Source organism: Cricetulus griseus, unplaced genomic scaffold (assembly GCF_003668045.3).
Source record: "Cricetulus griseus strain 17A/GY unplaced genomic scaffold, alternate assembly CriGri-PICRH-1.0 unplaced_scaffold_1, whole genome shotgun sequence".
Lineage (NCBI taxonomy): Eukaryota > Metazoa > Chordata > Mammalia > Rodentia > Cricetidae > Cricetulus > Cricetulus griseus.
Window position 1 is genome coordinate 4390492 of NW_023276808.1, and position 16026 is coordinate 4406517.

The 16026-nt window shown below is 36.8% G+C and overlaps 1 protein-coding gene across 1 annotated transcript in view; it reads left to right on the top strand.

The window, feature by feature from the left end:
• The first annotated feature begins 1774 nt into the window (after positions 1 to 1774).
• LOC113839095 (zinc finger protein 431-like) overlaps positions 1775 to 16026 on the top strand; it is a 146754-nt gene continuing 132502 nt past the window's right edge. Inside the window, exons 1-2 of the mRNA XM_035453539.1 lie at positions 1775 to 1782; positions 2166 to 2238. Coding sequence (XP_035309430.1) covers positions 1775 to 1782; positions 2166 to 2238 — 81 coding nt within the window. The remainder of the gene's footprint in view (positions 1783 to 2165; positions 2239 to 16026) is intronic.

The following is a 16026-nucleotide window of genomic DNA, read 5'->3' on the forward strand; positions in this document are numbered from 1 at the left end:
GGATGTCTTATTGTTAGATCTGTTACCTGTTTGTCTACTGCTCTGGTCAATCTGTCTAAGAAGTCTTTAAATGGTTCTGTTTGTCCCTGTTCTATTTTTGTAAAAGCTTCTAGCTGTTCTCCTGATTCACGAACCTTGTCCCATGCATTTAATGCTGCTGTTCTGCATAGGGACAGTGTATGGTCGTCATATTCAGCCTGAATCTGTGGGTCAGAATAAATGCCTTCTCCTAGGATTTTTTGGAGAGGTGCATCAACTCCGTCCCTGGCGGCTTGTCGTTCTAAGATTCCAGCTTCTTCCCTGAATAATGCTCTCCATTCAATTAAGCAGGAATTATCGAGGACAGCTGATGCCAAGCCCACCCAATCTGCGGGCGTCACCCTGTTAAAAGTGGCCCAAGTATGCAACAGCTGTTTTACATATGGGCTATGAAGACCATACGAGACAACCGATTCCTTAATATGCCTAAGATCCTTTAATTGGGTTGGTTGCCACGTATATGCTGTCTGCCCCTGGGAGTGTTTTTTAGATGGTTGCTTGTCCACCACCATGGCCGGCTAGACTAAAGGTGTGTGTGTAACCGCTTTAGGGTGATTGAAATACCTTCTCGAATTGTGCATCTCGGATCGAAGTGAGTCAGTGTCTTCTTGTTCAAGGTATGTCAGCCGGGTCAGAATTTCGTCACGCGAGGCTTTAATCTCATCCACCATTAAGGATTCAAGGCGTGATGCGGAATCCTCGATTTGCTTCGACAATTCTCCTGTAAGATTTTCTAGACGAGTAATACGTTCATCCCTAGCTAGCATTTGGGTGGCCTGGAAATAGCCATCCAAAGATTGAAATTTAGAATCAAGGTTGCGATTAATCTCTGCCATTAACTCGGTAGACATTTCCAGTTTGACCACCCTGGTCTGTAACTCCTCCTGTAATCTTTGAAGCTCAGTTCTAAGTTCATTATAGTCCCTCTCACATTTCCCAGCTATTGACTTAGTGGCATTATCTGATTGTTGAAGCCTATTCTGGGTCTCTTGTACCTTAGTGACAAAGGAATAGGAGAGAGAGCCTAGCTGAGTTTCTAAGCGGCTGCATGCCATCTCTAGCGATTCACAGTCTGCTGCCTGCTTAGCCATTAAGGCATCATGGTCTGTAGTTTGTTTTGTTTGTAGAATACTTAAACTAGATTTCAGTTCCTCATGGTCTGTAACCTGTTTAGTTTGAATTATTCCCAAACTAGATGTCAGTTCCTCATGATCTTTAGTCTGTTTAGCTTGCATTATTTCCAAACTAGATGTCAGTTCCTCATGGTCTTTAGTCTGTTTAGCTTGCAGCATTCCCAAACTAGATGTCAGTTCCTCATGGTCTTTAGTCTGTTTAGCTTGTAAGGTCTGAATAAGTTCCTGAGTCTCATCACGATCCTTTGCCCGATCGGCCTGTAAAGACTCTAAGATGGAGCATCTGTCTATTTTTATGTTGTTATAAATGTGCTGAATAAGTTCCTGAATCTCATCACGGTCCTTTGCCCGATCGGCTTTTAAAGACTCGAAGGAGCATCTGTCTATTTTTATGTTGTTATAAATGTGCTGAATAACATCCTGAATCTCATCACGGTCCTTTGCCCGATCGGCCTTTAAAGACTCGATGGAGCATCTGTCCATTTTTATGTTGTTATAAATATGCTGCATTTCAGCTTGAGTAGTAGATAGATCTGTCTGTATCTTATAGAACATTGAACGGAGCCCATCTTCCAGTTTTTGTTCTAACAGCTCAAGAATCGATGAATAGGTAAGTTTTGATTCATTTAGAGCTTGGCTACGTAAGGCTTGTATGTCCTGCAAGTGGGTAGAGATATCAACCTTCCTTCTATTCTTGAGGAACAACGACACGTGAATCAAGAAAGTCACAGCTAACAAAACATGTAAGCCCATATTTTGTAAGTCAGCCTGCTCCTCCAGCAGTGAATGCATGTAAGCATAAGAGATATTATACTTGTCTAGCTTTAGGGGAAATGTAGCCATATTTATTGGTAAATTCATTTCCCGTTGTAGTAACCACGTGCCGGCCAGCAGGTGGCGCAGCACGTCTATCTAGAGTAGGATCTGACTCACAGAATTCTGCTTTTGCCGCTAAGGAACTTTTTGGAACTTACCTGTGGGTATTTGCGTCAGGCAGGTGGCTGTGCCCACGGCTAGAGTTGAAAGACTTACCCTGCCAGGGTCTGGTCGCAGACGGAGGCAGCAGGTAGAGACCTTAATCCAATACATGTCTTGTCAAATTGCAATTAATTATGCAGAGTTTTGGTTATATCTATGGATATGTTCCCTACTTAGAAAGTAAATAGAGGAGGACCTAGTGGAGAGGGGAGAAGTGGAGACAACTTTGATGAGTGGAGATAGGGGAAAATGCAGATGGGATATATTTTATGAGAGAAGAATACATTTAAAAAATAAAGAAAGGAATTGCGCATAATGAGAAAAGATTAACTAAAGCACTAAATCTCATCAGGACAAACGACATAATTCTGGATTTCTACCATACACAGGTGGGGTAACATTCTCAAAATACTTAGATAATTCTATCCCTACAAATTGTCATACATGTCTCTCCTTTGCTATTTACACTCCTGTCTTAGGCTTTCCATGTAAGATTCCCCATAGTTTGGGTACGTCAACATCCTATTGTCTCAAAATTCAACAATGGCTTCATCTTGAAAACTTCATGCAATGAACTCTCACCATATCTTCACTGGTTTTCTAACTCTGCCAGATTCCAACAGTGCTGAAGTGAAATCAAAAGGCAGTAATTTGACCTATATATTTTGCAACTTTCTTCTTTGCAGAATCATTACAACATGGGTTATAACAAAATTTGTGTTCTAAGTTGTGATGGACTCTACCACAATTGGACCAGAGTTACAGCAGGTTCTGTAAGAAGTTACTTCTTCAGATTAGGAATCAAGTAGCCTATTCCTTTCATAAATTTAAGGCTTATGTGGGTGAAGTCTTACCATTAAAGAACGTTCCTAATTATGTAACATCTCAAATACCAATGAGCCGTGATACCAAAAATAAAAACTTTTGAGTATGGATTTGCTCCTTCCCAGATGTTCTTTTTTTCTTTTCTTTTTCGAGGCAGGGTTTCTCTGTGGCTTTGGAGGCTGTCCTGGAACTAGCTCTTGTAGACCAGCATGGCCTCAAACTCACAGAGTTCTGCCTGCCTCAGCCTCCCACGTGCTACGATTAAAGGCGTGTGCCACCAATGCACGGTCTCCTTTCCCAGATGTAACCAGCAATTTTCTGAGGATTATGAGGGCAGAACTGTGAAACTCATGTAGAGTAAGGCAAAGTGCAGAAGTCTTCTGACCCATGGTTTTACCTTATTAAATCAAAATCCCAGTTGAGTGTAACCAGGAACTGACCTATGAACAATTTACCAAACAGAAGCAGAGAAATACACAGAGAGACAGAGACTAATAAATGTATACAGTGAGACATACACAGAGAGGAAGATACAGACAGAGAGACAGAGTGAGAGAGAGAGAGGATTCCCTAAGGACCCATTGAAATATAACTTAACAAGTCACCAAACCTGTCATCTTTCTTTGTACCAATACTTAAGTGTGGTTTGCCTTCCCAAGATCACACTTTCCCCAAATTCACTCGTTCTAGTAATATCTTTACTAAATCTATGTTAAAAATTTCTTTCTGCTAATGTGTTTTCATGTGAGACAGAACAGGGGTTCTCTGTAAGTTCCAGGCCTAGCATACGTACTACATAATCAGTTCCAGGACAGACAGCATTAGAAAAGACTGTGTCTCAAAACAGACTCACTTCAAATATTTCTATTTAATAGAATTTAGGATTGTGAAAATGGTCTAACAGATAAAGTACTCACCTTACCACAATCCCTTCATTTTGCATTCTAAAGACAGTTGCTACAGTACATGCCTATAATCCAATGCTTTTGATGGCAGTAAAATGCAGACAAAAGAAATCCTGACAAGCATCATTGCATGGAATGGCAACCTAGAGACCCTCAAATATGCTAAGTGTAAAAGGCAAACACCCAAAATCCTTCTCTGATTTTTACACCCAAACCATGACAAACATCCACAACTTCGACAAAAAAAGAATTACATACATAAAAACAGACACAAGAAAATAAATAATAAAATTATAATAGTATGGATTAACACACACACTTTGTTCTTTGAATTTGCAGCCAACCTCATCTGCATTCTGTGTTCAAGGACAGAGAAAGATATGTAGAGAAACCTTGTCCCAAAATAAAATTCTAACTCAGATTATCATTGACTCATGCTGAAATCCTTTTCCAAAAATACACTGAAGTGTTTCAGCTAAATCTCACCAGAGATCCCAAGGTACAAAACAATATGTCTTAGGTCATTTTTGGTGTCTACCATCGGTGGGTGTCAAATTAGTTTCAGATAATGAATATAGCTGAGTATGGTAGCAGAGATAGGCAGAACTCCTTGAATTTAAGCCAATTTGGACTACGTATTGAATTTGAAAGTAAAACATTTCTCAACAATGCAAACAAACATACACATATACATATTCACCAATGTAGTTGAATATAATTTTGCCCTGTTGCTTGACAGAAGATCTCATAAGAAAACTCTAGCTATGTCTGGTGGTGCTGGAGCATGCCTTTAATCCCAGAACATAAAAGGCAGAGGCAGATGGATCTCTGTGAGTTTGACACCAGCCTGGTCTACAAGATCTAGTTCCATGATAGCTTCCAAAGCCACAGAAAAATCCTGTTTCAAAAAAACAAAAATTCTAGCTAGCCTAAAACTCATACTGTATAGTTCAATGAATAATATATATTGAATATTTTAAAACACATTCTAGTAAATACGTCATTTTATGCCATTAGCTCATTATTCAAAGCATAAGAATTTTCTGTACAAGGGGGACATTCCAAACAATTGTCTGCATATTTCCTTAAATGATAAGGGAAAAATTTTTTATTGTTTATATCCCTACATGGTTTTTCCTCTACCATATCATTCTATGAAATCAGTGTAAATATTTCCTTCAACACTTTTCCAATTTAGATTTTGCTAGTTTATCTCTAAATTGAGGTATTTGCACATTTTGTTTTAATACTATGCCTCCAAACCTAGAAGCTGAAATAATGCCTATTGAAGTAATTTTACAGCTACCAGTAACCCAGTAAATTTTTAAGAATGTTTGTTAATAGTTATAAATCTTCCAAGTATGCTGTTGAATTTTTGTAACACCACTTATTGTTAATTTTACACAGCTCAAGAAAATATAAAGGCAGTTTTGATACATGATGATAGTATTATTTGTTGTGCTATCAACACATTGAGTTAAAAAGCTGTTATTGTATGCTACATGAAATAAAATAGCTATAATTGAATGCTAGATTTTCTAAATAGCACATGATGCGCAAGTCCAGAAGCCTATGTAAACGATGATCTTCTCAAAATTAAATTTGTCAGAGTTTCTCATATTTCTTCTATAAATGGTAATGAATCATATACTTACTGACATGGGGTTTCTACAGCTGTGAAGAGACACCATGTACATGGTTAATCTTTTAAAGGAAAGGCATTTAATTGTGTGACTTCTATTTTCAGAGAATTTATCAAGTATCATCAAGGTGCAAAATGGTAGAATGCAGGCAGACATGCTGTTGTAGAAGAAACTGGGCATTGTACATCTTGAGCACTGGCAATGGGATGTGGTCTGTGACATTTTCATGGCTTGAACATATATAAGATGTCAGTGTACACCTCCACAGTGACACAATTGTACCACCAAGGCTATATCTACAGCAACAAAGCCACACATCATAAGAATGTCATTTCCTATGAGCTTATTTGGGACAATTACATGCAGACTACCACAGGTTAAACATATTATGGTTCACAAGGAAGTATGATATGTCCTTTAGTGAGAGTTAACAATGAACCCATCCAAAAGAGAAAGACTAAAAGTATAAGTTTCTTTTCACAACAGAATTTAGTAGACCATGAAATAACTGGTGGGGCACACCTAAGGCCCCACAATAAATTACATGAAGTATTCAGCTGCATTCATCCAAATGTGGGAATAATTAAAAGGTTGTTCATTATCCTCAAATTGTACTGAGAAGCTAGTGAGGAACTTCTTTAAAACCAGTTATATTTTTGAGATTTGTATTTTAACAACTTTGCTTCCAATAACTTCTATATGTTAAAATTTTATGTTTTCCATGTGCTTAAACATAAGCCACACCATCATTAATTCCAAAGAATTCTGGTATATTTTGTGTTATTAATGATCAAACATATTTAAGAATCAGAAGCCTAAGTATAATGAGAATAGAAAATGAATGGCTTTAGACATGTAGATCCAGCTAGTCAGTGTCACTACTACCTAAAAAAGTGTCACCAGAAAGGAGAATCCAGTGACATCACTCACATATAAGCAGACACAATCCTAGAACAATGTGACACCAGTGGTCTTTACATTGCTTTGTTGGAGGTTTTTGTGTTTTTGTAAAGACAAAACAAAACCCATTCTCAATATACTTTGCAGAGTTATATTTTTGGCAAGTTATATTTATCCAATGAAAAACATGTTAGTCTAATGAATTTGTTTAGATTAAATGGTAATGCAATTTGATGAATTATTTCCATTTTAATGAAGAAATCTTTATTGTTTGTATATAACCTTTGTCATTTTTGATGGTTACTATGTTCCCCCCAGTGAGAATCAAAGAAAAATCTCTTTACTGATGTATCTCATATCTTGCTTTTTATTCTGAGCTCTACATATCTCTAAAGTATACAGTTTTAATTTACCAGTATATTTTTAACTAATATCTTCTAAGGCTGTTGTTTCCTTTTCAATAGCATTTCAAAATATAGGTAATCACATATTATTTAATCTATCTCTGGCTGACTTAATTATCCTTTCTTTCTATTAAGCATGTCTTCTAAGGAAACACATAATGTGTTCATATAAGTAATCTTCATCAAGAAAAGAATCAGAAGTCAGATATTGGGGTAAGAACCTGAAAGATCAGGGAGCCAGTTGAGCAGCCATCAGTGACTCCTACCTCTTCCATTCCTCAATCTAAAATGAGCAAGATCCTCTTGCAGCCCCACATTACTACTTCCTGTCTCCAATTTCTCCACAGTCCATCTTTATTGTTTCCATAATCAGTAAAACATAGGTGATTCTGCCATGATTTGATGGACCCTACCAAGCATGGATCAAGTTTGCTACAGTTTTTTTATAATGTTGCTCCTGAGATAAGTATTTACTTTGCATACTCCTTCAATAACTTAAGGGCTTAGATAGATAGAGTCTTAGACTTGTGCTACCTTCCTAGACTTTAAATGCAGGCCAGGGAATTTTCTTTTATGGTGTTAAAAACCTTGAAAATTGCTCTCTCTTTTCCATCACTGGATTGCCATCTGAAACTACCTAATGTTATTTTTCTTAACCAGAGACTTTTCATTTGTTAATACTTTTGTCCTTTTCACTATAGACTTGAAGGAGTCAACAGTAATAATCAGCTAACCGAAGCAATATTTTGTCTAATACATCAGCTCAGCAGCCTATTACTCTCAAACTAACACTTACTCACTTTTTGGGACATGCAAATAATAATAAAGATTCAGTGACAAAACATCACAAAAATGAACTCTAGCTATTTTTTTTTCATGAAACATTCTAAGCACCTGTGCTTACTTACTATACGAACATCACATAATTCAATCAAAAAGGATTGAAGCCAGGCATGACTGGAGGGCCAAAGCAAGAAAAAGATATGACTGTTTTATTGAGAGCAATCAGATGTTTTATATCTCTATCAGAAACATAAGATAGTGGCAATTTCCAGGATTATTACAATTGTAGTTGCCAGAATCACATGAAAATTGCAAGCCATACAATATATATGAGATTAATGTCTAAGAACAATTGTCTTGTTAAGTTTACATACTACCTTGACTAATAAAGAATCATATAGAGAAATACAAATTGGTCTAAATGCCTCGCTGCCTGATGGAGTGCATCAGTTTATCAGGAACAGGAAGGGACAGTGTGCCCCAGGAGCCATGGGCTTTAACCTGAATTCCTGTGACATATGTCTCTCAAGGCAGGTAAGTCAAACCAACTCCATATACCAGGCAAGCCTTTTATCCACTGAAATCCTGACCCTGACTTACAGTGTCTGCTATTACTCTCAACATTCCCATCTTTCATGTCCTAAAACAACAGGCAATTATGCACTATGGAGAACTTTTATGGCTTTTGCAACCTACAGTTTTGATATCTTCAACAATCTTCAAAAATTAAACATTACCATGTCCATTAATCCATTAAAGCAAAAAAAAATCACCGTTCAAGTTCCATTTTTGTTCCAACATTGTTCTCTTTTGCTCTGATTAAATTTTCTAAGTAAAAGCTACTCCAGTAATGAACGGATTTGGTTGTTAAACCCTGTTGAGTATTTATCGTTTTTGGAAGCTTAGGAGAGAAACTCAAGTCAGTCAGTCACTGAAGGGAAAACATGTGGAACCATCCACTCTTTGTTGACTTTTCTCTTTAGGTTGTCACTGTCTTCTGCTCTGCAAGCTCTCTTAACAAGCTGAGGCCCACTTATTCAGAGATACTGTCAATTCAGGGGAAGTTTTCTTCCCACATCAATTATCAGACAACACTTTCTTTTTCAGGCAGAAATCAGAGATATTGATCTAAGAACACATTCAATTTATGTGTGCCCAGATGATGCTAGGTTTTGTCATTTGACACTAGAGGCTAAATATGAGACAGAGAAAATAATATATGAGAATATTTTAAAATCCAAAGGCAATGTATTAATCATGTAAATCACTTAAGCAGCAAAGATTCAAACATAAAGATAGAATATCTGGAAAACACAGATATACCAGTATGCAAGGAAATAAGAAGAGGCAAGCATCTAAAATAAAAATAAAAAAAAACCGAAAATAATCTTGCCACAGCAAATTCTCCCAAAAAAAGAAACCTTCAGGAACTGATAACATAAGAAATTTTATGAAGACAAATTGTTGAAGAGCCAACATTTTTAAGAAAAAGAATATATCTAGGTTACCAAAATACATCAGAGAAAATCAATATACAAATTCATATATGAGCTCTGCACTTGTCACAAAGATACAACAATCATAAGTATGCAAGATATTTTTGAAAGAATGAATAGTTTATTTTAGAAAAAGACAAGAAATAGGGCAGGAAATAGATAGTCAATATTTAATCAAAAGACCAAAGAAAGCATAGGAAAGGAAAAGGGACATCTTGGCCAAAGTTACCCATTTCCCTATAATTCTATGTGTATAAAATCAAACAAACACAGACTTCAGAACTTTCACAAAATTACATCAATGGGACCCTTGGACTGTTGTTTCAGAGCCTCGAGCTACAGATTAAAAACTGATAAAAGACTGAAGCACCATGCTCAATCACAAAACAAAACAACAAAGAAAAATAACTCAAAAGACAAGTAAACCCATGGAATGAAGTTGAAAACCATTATATGGATGAACACACCTATGAACACCTGATTTTTGACAATGAAGCTAAAATTTCACAATGAAAAAAAGAAAGCATCTTCAACAAATTTTTCTGGCATACAGGATTCTGACATGCAGAAGACTGCAGATAGATCAATATCTATGGCCACTCACAAAACTTAAATCCAAATGGATCAAAGACATCACCATAAATCCAACCACACTGAAACTCTTAGCAGAGAAAGTAGGAGGTACCCTCGAACAATTGGTACAGAGGACTCCTTCCTGAACATAATATCAATAGCACAGACACTGAAGTTGACAATTAATAAATGGGACCTCCTGAAACTGAGAAGCTTTTGTGAGGAAAAGGACAGAGTCAACAAGCCAAAATGGCAGCCCAAAGAATGGCAAAAGATATTCACCAACCCCAAATCTGACAGAGGGCTGGTTTCCAATATACACAAAAAATGAAGAGGTTCATCACGAAAACACCAAAAAACTCTAATTAAAATTGGGGTACAGAATTAAATAGAGACTTCTCAATAGCCGAATCTAGAATGACCAAAAGACACTTGAGAAGGTGGTCAACATTCTTATCCATGAGGGAAATGCAAATCAAAACAACTTTGAGATACCATCTTGCTCCTGTGAGAATGGATGAAATCAAAACCACCAATGACAGTTAATGCTGGAGGGGATGTGGAGAAAGGGGAACAGCCTGTGGGAGTGCAAATGCATAAAGCCACTTTGGAAATCAATATGGCAGTCCGTCAAGAAAATGGGAGTCAGTCTACCTTAATATCCAACATTTCTACTCTCAGGCATATACCCAAATGTTGAACATTCATACAACAAAGACATCTGTTCAACTATGTTCATTACAGCATTATTTGTAATGAGGTAGAACTTAGAAGCCACCTAGATGCCCCTCAACTGAGGAATGAATAAGTAGTATTCAGCAGGAGGAGTACTATTCAGAATGAGGAGTACTATTAAGCCGAAAATAACAATGAAATCTTGAAATTTGCAGGCAAATGGAATGAACCATAAGAAACCATACTGAGTGTGATCCAGATTAATGAAAGGTTTACCATTTAAAAACCTTCAATTAAGTAAAATCCCTCTCAGGTATAACCAATTCTTTGGAAATTTCATAATTCCAGAAGAGACATCTCAACCAACAAGACAGAAAATTTGAGAAAATTGTCTTACCTGGAGGAATGAGGGTCAGCACGGGAATCATTCCAAAACAAACTTTTCCCAAACAAAGGATTGATTGTGAATTTACTTATGAACTCTGTACATGTTCATATAATATTTGGGGTCTTATGGGGGGACCCTGGATCTCCAGACAGGGTTTCTTTGCCACCAATGTCTGACCTGTTCCTATAATATTCTCTGTCTTGTTAGCACTGTCAGTTAACAATTACAATTCTAAACAGGAACACGAAGTAAAAGTAGAAACATTTAGGGACACTCTTAATTCAAAGTTATATAGGAACTTATATACATTATAAAACTTATAAGAAGGAAGATTTCTGGCTTGTTTAATTGTACTACAAGGTTTCAGTTGAAAATTAAGTAAATAACACTGTGAAATCTAAGATCACTGTGTACCACCTGCAAAATTCATATAGTAAAAGAGAATACAAAAACTTGAAGGAAAATTAACCTAATAGCATTGTGTACTCTCCTCCTTGAGAACATTTTTGATGGTTTCTATTAAGCCCAGAACAAAGCTTATTTTTTTCCTCTGAGCAGGCTAGCTAGGAAGATGACATGATATGCTTCCATTGAAGACCAGAATGTCTTCATGTTAACTATCCCTGCCTGCTGTCTGACTCAAGCCTGTGATATCAATGTAAAGAATTCTATTAATTTCTCATTTTTAAGTGTTTTTAAGGTAGGGTTTCACTGTGGCTTTGGAGGCTGTCTTGGAACTAGCTCTTGCAGAACAGACTGGACTCAAACTCAGAGAGACCTGCCTGCCTCTGCCTCCCAAGTGCTGGGATTAATGTTGTGGGCGACCACCACTGGGGTCTATTATTTTCTTTTTAAACCTTTTTTTTTTTAATTTTAGTTGCGTGCATGTTTTGTCTCCATGTGTCTGTGAACACTCACTACAGATGCCAGAAAAGGACAGGAGATGCAACACAGCAAAATATTAGCTTCCATGTAGATTCTGCAAATGAAAACTGGGCCCTCTACAACAACTCACAGTGCTATTAATTGATGAGCCATTACTCCACTCTCTCTTTTCGTTCAAAATGTATTACTATATATTTCATTTAGAAGATATTATACCCTTTCCCTGTTTCTCTTCATTCTTCCCTTCTCAAATACATTTTTCCAACTTTTTCACTGTAAAATAAGTATGGATGACAATGCTGATACATGAAGACAACCATGTGTGTTGTATGTTGGCTTTAAGCATATCATTGCAGGTCTGTTGTAATGGAGAGCAGTAAGGATTTACACATTAGTGACACAGAGTAATACTCAAACTTGTATTTCAAAGATCTCTATGAAAAGTGTATACTTAGGAGTCCTTATACGTGTCCATGAATAGATTTCCAGGTGCTTTTCATTGTGAGTATCAACCAGGAAAAGGGATTAGTCTTCTTGCTTTTGAACGGATAACATAACCTTATTCAAAGTAATTTTAGGAGAAAATATTCACTTCATTCATAATTATAAGGTTACCCCTAAATACAAGATTTTTGTCTCCATGGATCTGAAAGTCACATGATAATCATAATATAAAATGCTTTCAAATTAGAAATCTAATACCTTCTTTTTTTAAATTCCAACATTTAAGATGTCTAGAGTAGCTTAAGTATACGTTAAGTGAAAAACATGAGTAACTGCCCATTATTTTAAAAAAGCGATAAACAGGGTAATATCAAGTAATCGATCACTTATAAGGAAATGAATTCTGGAAGCTCTGCTCCTGCTGTGAACAATATTCTGGAGGCTCGGAGACTAGAGAAGCCCATATTTCAGACTTTGCCATCCCTAGCACACGCAGCTTTACTACCGTGCCTTTTCTATTCCAAACATGGAGCTGTCTTTGGTTATCCTATGGTTCCAGAATCTAACACAACTTTAGGTGTCCACTGCAAGATGTATCCTTTCAGGCCCTCTATGAAGGTTTTTCAAATCTGCTAGAGTCAGCAGTTCTCCTTGCAAACTCCAAAACAGTCTGAATTCTAGACAGATAGCAAGCAAGGGGAGATTCTATTCCTTCACCCTAATGTATGTTGATTCTACTATTAATTTTAATCACCCTGTGTTCACAATCAGAATTCAGAGAATGATAAATGTTGGTCCTTGTTATAAAATCAAGAACTAATATCACCGATTAGGATGGTGCTATTACTTCTAGACTGGGAAAGAATCTTCTCTTCTCAATGAATTTGATATACAAGCTAATGTCTCATAAACATACCACAGAGAATAATCTGATTTAGATAAGCCCTCATAGTTGTGCCTGAAGAAGTGTCCCTTCACTGAATCGAGATCTTATTAATTTAAAAATCAATATTAAACACCCCCAAAATCTGATATAATTTTCTTTGTTGACAGAGAAAACCTTCCTAATTTAGTGATATCTTAAATACCAATTAGCCATGTTTGATTCTAAAAATACAAAACCTTTTGTTTCTGGCTTTACTGGTTTCCCAGATGTAATCAGCAATTTTCTGAGGATTACAAGGACAGAATTGTGAACCTCATGTGGAGTAAGTCAGAGTGGAGAAGTCTTCTGACACCTGTTTTTACTATATTAAATCAGCATCCCAGACAAGTCTGAGCAAGAACTGACCTATGAGCTTTTTACCAAAAACAAGGAGAGGAACAGAAAGAGAGACAGAGACAAATAGATGTAGAGAGTGAGCCATACACATCAGGAAAGAGAGAGAGAGAGAGAGAGAGAGAGAGAGAGAGAGAGAGGACTCCCTAACCCAATGAAATGTAACTTACAATGTAACCAAAAGTGTCATATGTCTTTCTATCAATTTGTAAGTGTGGTTCACTCTCTCAAAATCACACTGTATCAAAATTCAATCTTCTAGTAATATCTGTTGTAAATCCTTGATAAAAATCTTTTTTACTGAGGTGTTTTCATGTGAGGCAGAAGAGGTTATCTCTGTAAATTCCAGGTGTGTTACATAATAAGTTCCAGGTCAGACAAGGTTTAGAAACAGTCTGTATCTCAAAATAGACTCACTACAAAAATGTCTACTTAATAAACTTTACAATTGTGAGAATTTTTAACAGATAAAGTAATGATCTTACAACTATCCCTTCACAGCTGTGGGTGGTGGCATATGACTCTAATACCTCCATCAGGAGGAAGAGGTTGGTGGATTTCTGTAAGTTTTAGACCAGCCTGGTCTACAAGAGCTAGTTACAGAACAGCCTCCAAAGCCACAGAGAAACCCTTTCTCAAAAAACAAACAAACAAATAAATAAATAAATAAATAAAAACAAATAAAACAACTATGTCTTCACTTTTGCATTCTCAAGACAGCTGCTACAGTACATTCCTGTAATCCAATGATTTGATGACAGATAAAATGGAGACAATAGACATACTGCCAAGTCTATTTATGTGACATGGCTACCTAGAGACCCTGTCTCAAACATGTTAAATGTAAAAGACAAACACCTAAAAGTGTTCTCTGATATTTACACCCAAACCATGACACATATACCCAACTCCCACACATAAAGAATCATATAAATACAAACAGACATAAGTAAATAAATTATAAATGTATAATAGGATGTTTTGGCACACACCCTATATTCCAATGCCTGGGCAGCAGAGCCAAGCAAATTTCTGTGAATTCATCTACATCATGAGTTCAAGGACAGTATAAAATATGGAGAGAAACCCTGTCTCAACATAAAATTACAGCTCTCATTATCATTGACTCATCCTGAAATCCTTTTCTGAAAAACAGTGATGTGGTTCAGTTTAATCTCCTCACAGGACCCAGGTAAAGGACAATATATGTTAAAGTTATTTTTGATGTCTGCCAGTGGTGGCTGTCAAAGTATTTTCAGATATAAATATATCTGTGTATGGTAGCAGAGATAGGCAGATCTCTGTCAATTCAAGCCAATATGGACTACATAGTGAGTATGTTAGGCATTTCTCAGTGACACACAGACACACACACTGACAAATATACCTACAGCAACAGAGACACACCTCCTAAGAGTGCATTTCCCTATAAGCATTGAGACTACCAACATTCTTCTGTTTTGTTGTGATTAAATTATCTAAAATATCAAATTAGGAAATAAAAAGCATGATATTAACTGATGTTATCCAGCTCTCTACAATTCAATGTGTATGTGTATTGAAATTAAATAAATACACATTCTACAACTTTCAAAATATTATCTCAAAGTAACCCCTGAACTGTTGTTTCTGATCTTCGAGATACTGATATTTCTTCCAAAAACAGAAGCCTCATGCTCAAGAGCTCTCTCCAGAAATGGAGGTTAACTCTTGCTATGGATCACAAGCTCCTTGAATTTCCTTTTTGTTTCAGGTAAATGCAGCTCCACAGATGCTCAATCACAAAACAGCATAGAAAAATGATTTAAAATCTGCTTCCTGCCACATGGATTATGGCACAAAACATGGATTATGCCCTATCTACCTGCCAAACACGATTCAGGAATTGAGAAATCTCCACAGATGTAAAATATCCTTTCTCCTTGGAACTATAATTCACTAAATCACAACACCAAGACACAAGCATTCTAATCATGTATTGGTGAAAGCTGATGACATCATCATTTTTCTTCAAGTTGTTAAACTATTTGCAATATTTAAAATACAAACCTAAAAATAGAATGCAATATTCATAACTTCTAGAAACCAGGATCCAGATTTCTAATCTGTCTTCCCACTGCTACCAAAAGCAGTGTCTGGAAGTGAACACTGGGCAGTGATACTGCAAGAACTCTATCCCCACATGCCAGGGCCGCAGTGTCTCAGATTATCCAGTAAATCCATACTGGGAGGAACATAGGACAAAGGCCATTGCCTAGGTCAGCACATGGACCATCAAAACTATAGTCTGGCTGATGGTCCATCTGAATCCAAAAGAATTGAAAGCTAACTGGGTGGTGGCGGGACATGCCTTTAATACCTGCACAGGTTAATCAGCGACAGTAATAGTTCTGAGAGTTTGAGACTAGCCTGGTCCACAATATGAGTCCCAGAACAGAGTAAACCTGTCTTGAAAACTAACAAACAGACAAACAATAGCTACATAAATAAATAAATGAAATGATAACTCAAGAGACCTGCTATGAACATCATACACTCACCATTGTAAACCTTGCCTTGTTAGAACTCATTTCAGCATACGCAGAATATAACCACAGGAAAAAACCCACAAAATACCTGCCACTACTTATCCAGACATCTTACTCTCCCCAGATGCCCACGTTTCCTATGGCCACC